General features: G+C 43.3%; 13 protein-coding genes across 13 annotated transcripts; 7 read left to right on the top strand and 6 right to left on the bottom strand.

The window, feature by feature from the left end:
- Positions 1-381: 381 nt before the first annotated feature.
- On the top strand, positions 382-1,944 carry DI09_42p250 (uncharacterized protein; the record flags this gene model as incomplete). The annotated part of the gene is made up of 1 exon (XM_013382155.1): positions 382-1,944. The coding sequence occupies one exon, from the start codon at positions 382-384 to the stop codon at positions 1,942-1,944; it is 1,563 nt and encodes a 520-aa protein (XP_013237609.1).
- An 85-nt stretch (positions 1,945-2,029) lies between these two features.
- Positions 2,030-2,335, top strand: DI09_42p240 (uncharacterized protein; the record flags this gene model as incomplete). Its single annotated transcript, XM_013382154.1, has 1 exon — positions 2,030-2,335. One exon carries the CDS (start codon positions 2,030-2,032, stop codon positions 2,333-2,335), a length of 306 nt encoding a protein of 101 aa, XP_013237608.1.
- Positions 2,336-2,962: 627 nt separating this feature from the next.
- DI09_42p230 (uncharacterized protein) lies at positions 2,963-3,556 on the bottom strand (the record flags this gene model as incomplete). The annotated part of the gene is made up of 1 exon (XM_013382153.1): positions 2,963-3,556. The coding sequence occupies one exon, from the start codon at positions 3,554-3,556 to the stop codon at positions 2,963-2,965; it is 594 nt and encodes a 197-aa protein (XP_013237607.1).
- A 119-nt stretch (positions 3,557-3,675) lies between these two features.
- On the bottom strand, positions 3,676-4,547 carry DI09_42p220 (eukaryotic translation initiation factor 4E; the record flags this gene model as incomplete). Its single annotated transcript, XM_013382152.1, has 2 exons — positions 3,676-3,811; positions 3,856-4,547. 2 exons carry the CDS (start codon positions 4,545-4,547, stop codon positions 3,676-3,678), a joined length of 828 nt encoding a protein of 275 aa, XP_013237606.1.
- A 69-nt stretch (positions 4,548-4,616) lies between these two features.
- Positions 4,617-4,868, bottom strand: DI09_42p210 (uncharacterized protein; the record flags this gene model as incomplete). The annotated part of the gene is made up of 1 exon (XM_013382151.1): positions 4,617-4,868. One exon carries the CDS (start codon positions 4,866-4,868, stop codon positions 4,617-4,619), a length of 252 nt encoding a protein of 83 aa, XP_013237605.1.
- A 37-nt stretch (positions 4,869-4,905) lies between these two features.
- On the bottom strand, positions 4,906-5,253 carry DI09_42p200 (uncharacterized protein; the record flags this gene model as incomplete). The annotated part of the gene is made up of 1 exon (XM_013382150.1): positions 4,906-5,253. The coding sequence occupies one exon, from the start codon at positions 5,251-5,253 to the stop codon at positions 4,906-4,908; it is 348 nt and encodes a 115-aa protein (XP_013237604.1).
- Positions 5,254-5,299: 46 nt separating this feature from the next.
- Positions 5,300-5,891, top strand: DI09_42p190 (polypeptide IV of cytochrome c oxidase; the record flags this gene model as incomplete). Its single annotated transcript, XM_013382149.1, has 2 exons — positions 5,300-5,627; positions 5,662-5,891. The coding sequence occupies 2 exons, from the start codon at positions 5,300-5,302 to the stop codon at positions 5,889-5,891; spliced, it is 558 nt and encodes a 185-aa protein (XP_013237603.1).
- Positions 5,892-6,038: 147 nt separating this feature from the next.
- Positions 6,039-6,365, bottom strand: DI09_42p180 (uncharacterized protein; the record flags this gene model as incomplete). Its single annotated transcript, XM_013382148.1, has 1 exon — positions 6,039-6,365. The coding sequence occupies one exon, from the start codon at positions 6,363-6,365 to the stop codon at positions 6,039-6,041; it is 327 nt and encodes a 108-aa protein (XP_013237602.1).
- Positions 6,366-7,088: 723 nt separating this feature from the next.
- DI09_42p170 (uncharacterized protein) lies at positions 7,089-7,454 on the top strand (the record flags this gene model as incomplete). Its single annotated transcript, XM_013382147.1, has 2 exons — positions 7,089-7,308; positions 7,372-7,454. 2 exons carry the CDS (start codon positions 7,089-7,091, stop codon positions 7,452-7,454), a joined length of 303 nt encoding a protein of 100 aa, XP_013237601.1.
- A 191-nt stretch (positions 7,455-7,645) lies between these two features.
- On the top strand, positions 7,646-8,446 carry DI09_42p160 (uncharacterized protein; the record flags this gene model as incomplete). Its single annotated transcript, XM_013382146.1, has 1 exon — positions 7,646-8,446. The coding sequence occupies one exon, from the start codon at positions 7,646-7,648 to the stop codon at positions 8,444-8,446; it is 801 nt and encodes a 266-aa protein (XP_013237600.1).
- Positions 8,447-8,453: 7 nt separating this feature from the next.
- Positions 8,454-8,985, top strand: DI09_42p150 (ankyrin-repeat protein; the record flags this gene model as incomplete). Its single annotated transcript, XM_013382145.1, has 2 exons — positions 8,454-8,637; positions 8,684-8,985. 2 exons carry the CDS (start codon positions 8,454-8,456, stop codon positions 8,983-8,985), a joined length of 486 nt encoding a protein of 161 aa, XP_013237599.1.
- A 45-nt stretch (positions 8,986-9,030) lies between these two features.
- DI09_42p140 (uncharacterized protein) lies at positions 9,031-9,414 on the top strand (the record flags this gene model as incomplete). The annotated part of the gene is made up of 1 exon (XM_013382144.1): positions 9,031-9,414. The coding sequence occupies one exon, from the start codon at positions 9,031-9,033 to the stop codon at positions 9,412-9,414; it is 384 nt and encodes a 127-aa protein (XP_013237598.1).
- Positions 9,415-9,530: 116 nt separating this feature from the next.
- On the bottom strand, positions 9,531-11,405 carry DI09_42p130 (50S ribosomal protein L2; the record flags this gene model as incomplete). The annotated part of the gene is made up of 3 exons (XM_013382143.1): positions 9,531-10,524; positions 10,682-11,071; positions 11,191-11,405. 3 exons carry the CDS (start codon positions 11,403-11,405, stop codon positions 9,531-9,533), a joined length of 1,599 nt encoding a protein of 532 aa, XP_013237597.1.
- Between the last annotated feature and the right edge of the window lie 417 nt (positions 11,406-11,822).

Below are 11,822 nucleotides of genomic sequence, written 5' to 3'. Positions count from 1 at the left end.
ATCGATTTTTAAACCAGCTTTGTTGATATAGTTGGTTTGAATCCGATAGAAAAACCCTTCGTCTTTCAAGCAAAAAGAATCGCTGGCCAATTCATCCTCTAGGTATAAGAGGATTATAAAAAACAAAGAGGGAGAGGATGGATGAAATATGAAACTCACTTGTTATGACATCTTTATAGAGAAGCATTGGACTAAAAAAAGTTTACCAATCAACTTTGGACAAATTTAATTTTACAACGCTAAAAGATTCAAAGTTGCAGCGCTAAAAGATTCAAAGTTGCAGCCTTAAAAGACTCAAAATTGCAGCCCTAAAAGACTCAAAGTTGCATGGATGGCAAAATGAAATTTGGGGTTTGAAGCAACAATGACTTTTAAAAATAGATGAACCCAACTGATCTCTCATGCCAGGAAGTGGCAGCTTCAAGCAAGCCTGTGGCAAAGCTCATTGACCACCTGAACAATGGGTTTCAAATAAAAAGAAAAGAGCTTCTCAATACTGGCTTAGAACTTTCATCGACGGTGAAAGATTTTGAACTGGAAAGCTCATTTGCTAGTGGAAGGCATCCCGCTTCCGCTTCTTCCGCTTCTTCCGCTTCATGGAGTTCTGAATTCCTTGCCGATGAATGCTCTTTTTCAAAAAAACAAGAAAAACATTTTGATTCAATAACAAATGCTCACTTTCGTACATGGATCAATGAATTTTCGTTTGAAAAAGAAAAGAATCCTGAAGCCCTTTGGGCAGCAGAGTTTGACCAAGCTGAATCTGCAATGGAAAATCGGCTACCCATTAATGAACAACAGCAGTTAAATGAGCTTTTTGACCAATTCGAATCACTTTGGAATGGCTCCAACTCCAAAAGCTCTCAATCAGAATCATGGAGGGACGAGTTTTCAAACAACGATAGTGTAACTGATCAGACTGCTTCTGACTTTCAAATGTTCGAGTCACTGTGGAACAGTAAGGTCTCAAATTTGATCTCATCTTCGTCAAAGTATGCTTTTGAAGAAAATAATCCCTTCATGCAGGAAAGTGACCCCCTCTCAATTGGGCTGGAAATCTTTTCCAATCCCGCCGGATCGCTAACTGAGGCTGCACTTGCCTTTGAAGCTGCAATTCAAAGCTATTTGCCGTCCTCCGATGACATAAAGCTACTCTCTAAGGCGTGGTTTCTTCTCGGAAATTGTCAAGCAGAGAATGAAAAAGAAGGTGCTGCCCTTATCGCTTATGAGGAATCCCTTTCAATTGACCCAAAAAATGCAGACGCTCTTTTAGCCTTGGCGGTGTCGCTGACAAATGAAGCTTATGATGAGAGGGTTATTCAGGTGCTTACAAAATGGCTTGCCATTGCAGTTGATGGGTTTATTGTCCCTACGACCGCATCAAGAGACGCGCTTATTTCGGCACTGCTTGAAGTTATTAATCGACGAGGGTGGGATCAAAAGTTCTCTTCCAATCTCCAAATGGCTCTCGGACTTTTATTTTACAGCATGGGCGAGTTTGATCGATCCATCGATTGTTTTCAAACATCTGTTAATATGTTTCCCAGCGATTATTTGCTGTGGAATCGGTTGGGCGCGACTCTTGCAAATAACCATCAAAGCGAAAAGGCAATTGCCATGTATGAGAAGGCTTTATCTTTAAAGCCCTCCTTCATCAGGGCGCTGCATAACTTGGGTGTTTCTTGCATGAACGTTGGCTGCTACCAAGAAGCGGCGGAATATTTAATTCGCGCCCTAAAAGCGCAATATTTGCATCCAGGCATGCCACCTCCTGCAAAAAACATATCCACCAATTTATGGGAAACTCTTAGAAGGACCTTTATTTTTGGCGATCGCATAGACATGGCTGCACTCTGCGAATCCAGGTCTCTCGACCAGATCTTGGCTGAAATTGAAGAGACCCCCCATTGGTTTTCTCATGCCTCCGTAAATTTAGAGCCTTGATGGCAAGGCAAATAGAACTGCCGTCGAAGTGTGTGTTTCTTATAATTGAAATTTTAAATTTGGCCACAAATTGTTTAAATTTGAAATGGTTAGCGTCATCTCACAACAGCGGATGGTTCCTGTTGTTCCGCCATTCAAGCAGGTGCTTTGTTCTTCGCCCACGAAAAAAAACACCAAGGAATATTGGGCCAAAATCGCATGTATAGAAACCACTCTTGACGCAGACTCATCCGTTCAAACCGAAATAGAACTAATGCTCCACGAGGGAATCCCCTTTTTAGTTGGAAGGCAATCTCCAGAATGCCCTTTTAACAGCGCACTTTTGAGCCGAAGACATGCAGAGCTTTTGATCCTAGATGATACAGTAGTTTTAGCATCCAATAGTGTGTAGATATATATACGCGATATAGGCTCTTCAAATGGAACCTTTTTAAACGGTTGCAGATTATCTGCACAAGGCCACAGCAGTCCGTTTGCCTCGATATATTCGCAAAGTTTTCCTTCATCCCTAGTTCAATTTGGCGAGATTGCGTCAAAAGAAGGTTCGTCCTATGGGGTCTTTATGATAGGTGCTCTTCTCTCTTTCTTTGTTCTCCGAGTCCGCCGTGATCGGGAGGATTTCACATTATCAGTGTGCTCAGAAAACACTTTAGAGCTGACAAATACCAATGGGCACATCAACGGACACATCAATGGACACATCAATGGACACATCAATGGAAATACCAATGGGCACATCCTCCCTTCCAATCCGTCTTTAGCAGTAAACAGTCTAGAAGATGGTCGACTCCCCTCAAACATTAGCATCCAAAAGTTCACATCAAGCCGTCATAGGCACCTTTTGTTCGCCGGTGAGAAGGATAAATGCGATTGGCCTGCTGAGAGTCTGAAAAATACCAGCAGCCAACGTGTTATTGTGGGAATCGACAACAGGAACTTTATAAGATGGACATGCAGGTCCATTACTTTATGTTCCTTACTGGCGGCATTAATGGTTCTCGTTGTAAATAAAATTTTATTATTCCTTTAAATGGCTCAAAAGAAATGAGACCGATGATTTACATTGAGGATCCGTGCACGTGTGGCCGTGTCCAGAATTTGCGTCGCGCTCAAAGCTACAAAGCGCTTGAAATAAATCGATTTCAGATTTGCTTGGAATAGTGGAGACCTTACGAACGAGATGTAGCGTTATCTCCTTACTTGTAGAAAGACACGCCAGTGGCATAGCGGTATTCAAAAGTGGCTTTCCTTTATGCAACCAGCGTTGCTCGCCAGTCGGGATGGGGGTTTGGCCAAGACGATCCATTTCACTCTCATATGCATCGATAACGTCTTCAAGAGTGGAGGAGGAACACATAAGAAGCTGCAGCGGAATATCTAAATGCAACTGCTTCACGGTGACTGCATATTTGTCTTCAAAGATTAACGGGGAGTCGCCAGTGAACGATACAGGGGTATCTAGGAAATGGGTGCAGGAGCAATGTTTGCAAAGGAAATCCTTGATAAAATTTCTCACAAATTGCGACTCACATAGCCGATCTGTCGAGGAGCAAGTAGTGGCATCATCGCTACAAGGCGAGGTGGAGGAGCCCAGAACTTCCGGGGGCGACATTTTAAATTAATTTACAAATCAGCCATTTAAAATCAGCGCTCTGCAAGGTTGATGGTGCGCGGTGGGCACGATATGGTATTCTGGTTTCAGCATCAACTGTGCCAAGAGTTTCTTAATGTTTATTCTTTATTCGCCTGAACACTGGAGGGTGCATCGATTGACGCCTTTGATCGCGCTGTTGAAGGAGCAACGCCTTCTTTGGCGTAATTGTGAGCTTTATATTCAATAAGAGTATCCGGAGCAAGGCCAAAAAGGCTACGAAGTCGATCTCTACATTGAAGTTAACATGGAAAACATACCTTAGTTTTTGTATTTGGGGCAGATCATCAGACTTTGGCATCCAAATGGCGATAAAGTTTTCATATGGACGAATGGAAAAAACAACGCCACAAATATGTTCTTGGAGATCCGAAAATTCATCTCCAATCAGGGCAAGGAGCAGTAATTCCCAAATTCTGGTTGACACAGAGCTGTTCTTCCTCAGACGTATGACAAGCTTTCCACCATGCTGATTTGCCGGATCCTCCCAAACGGGACGGATATTTTCTTTGAAGAACGAATAATCAGTTGTTCCGACGGAAAGCTCATCCGGTCTTTTCAATGTCAAATAAATAGACCAAAATTCTTGTAAAGTTTGCATGGTCCCGATATACTTCAAAAGCGATTCAAAGTTTAATTGGGTCGACTTGAGACCTTGAGGCGGGCGAAGGTACCAAAATACCCACGCATAAGGTAGCTTTGTTTTCAATTGAAGAGCATCGGTGCCCTTTTCCTTTTGTAAGGAGTTTAAGATGGAGGAAAGATTTGGGGTCTCCTCGGAAAGAGTTTCGGTTGATGAACAAAGGGAAGGTACCTCGGATGTTTCGCCGCTTCCAAGCTCTTGAAGAAATGAGTATGGATTGCTCACTGCATTAGGCCCACAAAATAGAGACTCGCCAGACGATCCCATCGATCCAGAAGAAGACGTAACCGCCGAGGACGTGTAAACCATCGTCTGGAAAATGCAAAAAAATTATTTTAAAATTTGGCTTTAAATTTTAATTGCCAAGCATCGTCGTTCCTAATGATGAGCAACTGCACCTCCATTGGTGGCAGCGGCGGCCTGTCTTGCCTTCCATTCCATGTAGATTTGAGGAGAGTCGGTCCAGCATCCGTCTTTAACTAGCTGATAAAACTCCTCCTTAAACTCGGGCTCTAAAAAATATATATCATCAACCTGTGATAAAATAAAATAAACCAATACACAAAATTCATCCACCGGCTTCTTGGTGAGCGTGTTGTAACGTTCAAGTTTATCAGAAGTGAACTCCATCTCTGCAGACACTTTTTTCTCTATTTCGGTTGCTTCATCAATCTAAATGTAGGTAAACAAGCGGTACCAGAGCACTTCGCTCTGCCTCGATAAGAGCATACTCCTTGTCGATGGAAATGTCAATTTTGGGCGAAAAGGAAGAAATACTCGCTCGGAGATCTTCAATAAATGCGGCAGGATTTTCTTTCTTGATGAAGGGTGTCGAAATAGCAGCATTGGAATATGCATTCCAATCCAATCGAGAAAGCTTCCCTTTTGTCTCCTTCAACTCCAAAATAAGGCGACGAAGCTCCTCGTTTTTTTGGATGGTGGAAGTAAATATTTTCTTGTGACTGGGGATGACATGCGCAAATGCAAACGCCCAATTGAAAACCCTGTTGTTCATGAGCAGACCAAAGGTAAACGCAAGCGCAAACGCAATTTATTTTAAAATGTTCGAAATTGCGTCCGCAGCATGCATGCGTCACTTGGCCCGGTGTGGTCGTCACCACGGAAGGCTTGTGTCCTGGCGCTGCCTTGGCTCCTCTTCTGGTGCCCAAAATGGCGAATATAGGCCTATCGTTGGGCCCGGCCCCTCTGCAGACCGGCCATACACCGATTTTGACATGTCCGTTGGGCTGGAGCGACTGGAGTATCTTGCAAAAACGCATGGCATCAACATCTTTGACAACGAGTGGCTTCCTGGCGACCGGTTTGGCACACATGGGGATCCCATTCTGGTGGAGGCCACTGGCGATGAAAGGATTATCGGCTGTACAGGTACGTAGCTCGCAATCCCTCCGCATGTGCATAGGGGCGCCACGGACTAGCCACGAGACAATATGGTTCAACGTGGCAAAGGGCGAAATCGGGCGCTGTGTCGACTGCGGCCAGGCTTTCAAGGTAGTTGACGCCATTGCAATCGACATTGCGAATTACCTGCCGAAAGCACAGCTTCCCTCTTCAGACGGAGAGCTAAGGGCATTGTTGGATTCGCTGGGCATCGAGAGCAGCCATGTGGGGAAAGCCGCGTCAGACCAATAAAGCGTAGACATGGCATGGTAACCCCAACCCCAACCCGAAGTGTGAACTTGCTGCAATTTTTCCTATCAGCGGCACTTGTCAAAGTTTATTGAAAATTTATTTAGGGTTAATTTACTGCCTGCCCTTATGATCCACCTACGAGATTACCTACAGAGAAGAGGTAACTTTATCGGATTCTTCTGAATTTCCGTCTTGTTGATTTAAACTGTCTTTTTTTTCATTTAAACTGTCTTGTTCATTTAAACTGTCTTGTTCATTTAAACTGTCTTGTTCATTTTGCTTTGAGTTTAGACGGCTATATGTGTCAGATGGAAACATGTTTTCTAAAACTGAATTGTGTCCTTTATCTGAATCTTCGCTTTGTTCATCTTCATGTTGCAATTGATTTCGTTTAGATTGATATCTTTTTTTAAACAGAGGCATTAAAGGGACAAGAAATATGGCGACAAAGTATTGGGCCATTAAAACGGCCATAATTATCATCAAAAGTGTTTTTTTTTCGACTACTGTTTCGATAGTCTCGTATGAAAACCAGTATATATTTAATATATTCATAATAATACCACCGTAGATTATAGAGTACTTTGATAGTTTTCCAAGTTCATCTTGGCCATATCTAAGTAGGTTAAAAAGCTCGATCGAAATTGGTTGGCCAAGGATGATTTGAAAAAGAAAAAAAGAAGATATAAATAGAATATGTAGAATGAATTCAGTGCCTGCATTTTTATCATTATCACTGACGGTTACTTTTGTAGAATTATGAAAAAAAATATTTTTGAGATTGAAAAAGATCATAGGAATTTCATACACAAGAAAAAGCACGCCAATGTAAGGCGCAATAGGATATGAAAAGATTCCAAAAAGAACGAGTCCGAAAATGCTATAGGCGAAATACCATACCGTTATATTTTCCTTATGTATAAGCATTACGATACACATGATGGTTTGCCAAATGAAATAGCCGAAATTGATCTTATTGATGTCTTCTAAAATTGGCAAAGTGCTAAACCAATCCCTAAAAAGTTAAAAGAAATAATCTCTAACCCCCTAATGTTATTAATACCTAGCCGCTTTTCTAAAGAGTTCGGTCGAAGCACTTGAGTGGAGAAAATTACGAGGACAGATACAATACTTGAAATACACGCATGTATCAAGGCAACGAAATATGCCGATTGCTTAAGGAAATCAAATTTAAAGATGTATTTAAACCCGATCTGTACAACAAAACATAGCACAAAAGAAATGGTAGTGAAACTTTTTGGAGAGAAGGCTTTAACACAGGTCACCAAAGCAGGAGGAAATAGACGCAAAACAGAGCCTAAAAAATTAACAAAACAGGTGGATAGATCCATGATTGAAAAAGCAAAATTGAGTGATCTAGATTATCAATATGACGATAATCATTGGCTGTGCATATGTGACACATACAAATTTTGTTCATTTGTGCATTTGRTAGTTTGATAATTAAATTTAAATTGAGGCTATCAAAGTTTGCGCGCGCATTCAATTAAACTCGAATCAACTGATTTAGGGTCACAAAAATGCTTGCAAGATCCAATTTGATGTTTGAGCCTCTTTTTGATCCCCCCCTTGCCTATCAAAGGTACAAACGCGCCTTTGAAGTGGTCGCTGGGTGCTCCAGGGTTAGGCGCCATTTCTAAAAATAGATTTTGGACGTGGGGTGTGGAGGCGGACAGTTTTTGGAGTTTTTTCTTGGCCAATTGCTTTTCCCATCAATTTCCGAACCTCTTTTGATGATGGAAGAGGTAGAACTTATCGGGATAGATGCAGATAAATCAGAAATATCAAGCGCCAGGCTCAGACTAGAACAGCTTCGCTACAGAATTGATGGCCGCTTGAGCGGGCCCTCTGTTAGGATAATACTGATTCAGCGGCCAGTTTCTGCAATACCCGCAATGAATATTTTTTTTGATGGGCTCTCGGCGATTGAGATCATTGAGCACCTGGCTCCCGACGAATTGGAGGCCTTTCCAGAGCTTTTCCGCTATTCGTCAGACTTTTTGTCAAAGGCAACCGTTACTACGCCAAACTCGGAATATAATCTTTTTTTGCCGTGCGGACCAACACGATTTCGACACCCAGACCACAAATTTGAGTGGACGAGGGCCGAATTTAGACATTGGTGCCGTTCCCATCTTGTGGATCCAAACATCGCCTGTCACTGCCAGTTTGAGCAAATTGGAATCCTGCCTGGTAAGGGAAGCATGTCTGCTACAGGAGGTTGTTCGCAAGCTTTCACCATCAGCCTGCAATTAAAAAAGGCACGGATTCCACCATTCATCCCTCCAGCGGATGCATTTACTTTCCACTTCAAAAGCAAAAAGCTAGCAGACAGGGAGCGGTCCTTTCTTATCTCAATGCTGAAGCCACTGGTGTATAAAAAGGAGGCTGTATTACTTTCAGATGCTGTAATTCAGTTAAATTGCCTACGCTATTCAGAGGAATTTATCACAGATGCGATCGCTAGGAGTGATGAACTGGACTTGACCATGGACGGTAAGTCGTTTTATGAGGTCTGCAAAAATTTTAATTAATTTTTCAATGGACGAAATTCCGACAGAAGATGTTCATGAATGGCTCCAGTGTGCTAGGTTTGGCGAGCTAGACTTGATAAAGCATATTCTCGCCGATATTTATCCAAAATTAAAGCAAAAACTCATCAATGCGTCAGACTACGAATCAGGGAACACAGCACTGCACATGGCTGCTGCAAATAGCCATTCAAGTACCCTATTCTTTGTCATCCTCAGATGTTATTGCATTTATATTAGAACAAATGGAAAGGTATGAAGACAAGTATGCCTTGCTGGCCCGACAAAACAAAAGCGGAAATACAGTGCTCCATTGGGCCGCAATGTCTGGAAATAAAGACGTTCTTTGCGCGCTTTTCCAAAAAGATCCGGCTGATATCGCTGCTGGTGGGGTAGAAGAAACCGAAGATGAAAAGTTCATTCCATTTGGGGCCATTTTCAATGTAAAAAATAATGCCGGACGTACGGCTCTGGACGAAGCTCAAATGCTCGGAAAGGATGAAGTGGCCGGACTTCTTTTGAAATTTTCCACTTTATCATAAATCGCAATGCTATGTGCCGTTTTAAATTTTTTTACCGTTCTAAATATGAATGAGAGTGGGGTGAAGCTTTATCGAGAGCTTTTGCGAGCCATAAACTTGGTTTTCAAAAACGATCTTTCTGTAATCAAGGCAGCCAAAATCAAGGTTCGCAGCGCATTTGAGAGCAACCGAAGCCTTTTAGATAAGCAAGACATTGAGCAGCAGATTGTCTTTGGGCGAGAGGTGGCCCGTTTTCTGTTGAAAAACATTGCTCAAGGGGTCAATATGAGCTCTTTTGCATCTAATCCAACGTATTTGGTGAAGATCGAACAAAGGCATGAAATGGCAGACAACGATGCAACTCCCTCCTTATTAGACGCCAAATTAGAACACATTCAGCCGATCGGTCCTTGCAAAGTCAAGTGTAGTGGGTGTTCGTGCACCTTTTAGCACCATCATTGCCGCCGAGAACGGGTTTTGATTGCCCTTTGAAACGGGGTTGATTAGATCATTAAATTTATTGAGCGTCAAATAACTTAATGGGCTGATGCGTGGGTCGGTGGTGATCACTTTGCAATCTTGCCCCAAGGTGAGCGCGAATGATGGCCCTTGTTTCTACCGCCCTTTCCACCGCCATGAGGGTGGTCTACAGGATTCATGGCCATGCCTCTAACTGTCGGCCGTATGCCTCGCCGCCTATTTACACCGGCCTTGCCCAAGGGTGTCGATCCCCAAGAAATATTTGAAACCTGACCAATGGCTGCCTTGCAGTTTCGATCTACAAGCACCTTCCTTTTGGAGGGCATGATAATGATTGCCTTTTCTCCGGAAAGATCCATTCCTTCAAAAATAGCCCGAGTTCCAGCAGACCTTGCCAGCTGGGGCCCTTTTCCTGGCTTCAGCTCGACATTGTGAACAGAGGACCCCACCGGAATAAAGGATAGAGGTAAATACTCGCCAAGTCCGGGAGTCCCGTCGTTTTTAATGGTATCTCCGACCTTTAGGCCATCTGGTGCCACAATATACGAAAGAGAGTTATCGGCCTCTCTTTGGAGCAGCGCAATATGGGATGTCCTATTCGGATCTTTTTCAATGCGAACGACTCGTTGGATCGGCGGTCCGGTATTAGATGGGGGTTGAGATTTGACACCCAAAAGCAGCGGACTGAACGCCTCGGTTCTTTTAAAGTCAATCAAACGATATCTGTGACGTTCCCCGCCTCCTTTGTGCCGAACAACAATCTGCCCGGTGTAGTTGCGACCCGAATGGCGCTTCTTTGTGGCTGTAAGGTGCTTCGGGGGCAGGCCCGCTGGCGGAATTAGGGTTAGATCCTTACAGCGCATGTGGGGCGGTATCTTTTTGTTCAACTTCATCAATAAGAGTATGGTTTTATATTGCTTTGGCTGAAGCGTAGACAAAATCGAACCATCATTGATTTTTTCGACAAGAAGCGAGCGATCAGGCTCGGAAAATTCTGGAAAGCGCGCTGATAGCTTTAAAAGAAAAGGAGGAATTATGGGTTTCAAGGCTGGCTTGATGGTCTGCGCAGTTGAAAGCAGCCTTTTGAAGCATGGGGGCTTTGTAAACACCGCTGCTGGAACAGATGCTATCATGGGGCTCTGCTAAAATTGTAGTTTTAAAAAGTTGGAACGTCCAAATGGCCAATTTTCGGCCAAAGCGATGTCAAAAAGATGGTTTATTTCCCAAAAGCCCTTACTTGCACAAAATTTTTGCAAGAGCCTTTACAAAAAGGAAACAATCCACAAACGTATTATAAAGAGCCGTTGGAGCTACCCTCAGTACATTTGGGCGCCTAGTATCGACAACAATTCCTTCCAGCAGAAGCTGTTTGGCAACTTCATCAATTGGGATGACGGTGATGGAGATGGAAAGCTGAGCTCCGCATTGGCCTTCTGGCGTAATGATGGTGATCGTTGGTGGGCCGATCCGCTCCACCAATAGGCTTCTCAAGTATGATGTGAGTTTCGTGGATCGTTCTCGAAGCGGGATAATGCCTCCCGTATCACGAAACAGCTGCAGGGAAACCTTGACCGGGACCAAACTTAGAATGGGCGGGTTGGATACAAGATATCGCCCGGCATCGCCTCTTGGATGAAAATCTACAAAATTGGAGCGAATCAATACCGGGCAGCATCAGAAACCGAGAAGATCGCTCATTTCCCCACCAGCCCAGTAGCCTTGCAATGAAAACAAGTAAATGCATACGCTGGGAGTTTGTCATCTTTGTCGAGATGCCTTTTGTTTATGTAATACCCACCGATAGAGCCAGGGCCTGCATTGAGGTACTTGTAAGTGCACCACACGGCAAAGTCGACATCCCATTCGTTAAGCGCTAAAGGGATATTTCCAACCGCATGGGCAAGGTCAGCTCCAATAGCAGGGATGCCAAAATTTATCAATAAGCATTTACCTATTCCCATTAGTATGCTAACAAAGCGAACACGTGTGTAAATAAAAACTATGAAGCGATGGATACAGGTTAGGGGTGTAAAGATCGCAAGAAAGTATCAAGATGGTGTGGCAGACATTCTGACAAGAAAAGTGTTGGCTTATAAACAAACCTCTTTTTCTGGCATGCGAAAAAATCTTTCCTAGCTCGAACGCTTGCCCCGTAAGAAATTGGATGTTTCCTAACAAAAAAAGCGCAATACCCTCTATTCGGTCTAACGATGCAAGGATATGTTCCGTGGACGAGGGATCATCAAGAAAAACAATAGAGCTGTCAGGGTCATACCCATGGAATGATATGTGCGAGCGGATAGCATACTACAATAAAACCGAGATACATTACCAAATCGGAGGGGAAAATGTGCATTTCTACTAAAACTTTATGATGC

Source organism: Mitosporidium daphniae (genome assembly GCF_000760515.2).
Source record: "Mitosporidium daphniae strain UGP3 chromosome Unknown contig-42, whole genome shotgun sequence".
Lineage (NCBI taxonomy): Eukaryota > Fungi > Microsporidia > Mitosporidium > Mitosporidium daphniae.
The sequence above is the reverse complement of the archived record's forward strand: the minus strand, read 5'-3'. Positions and strand labels throughout refer to the sequence as shown.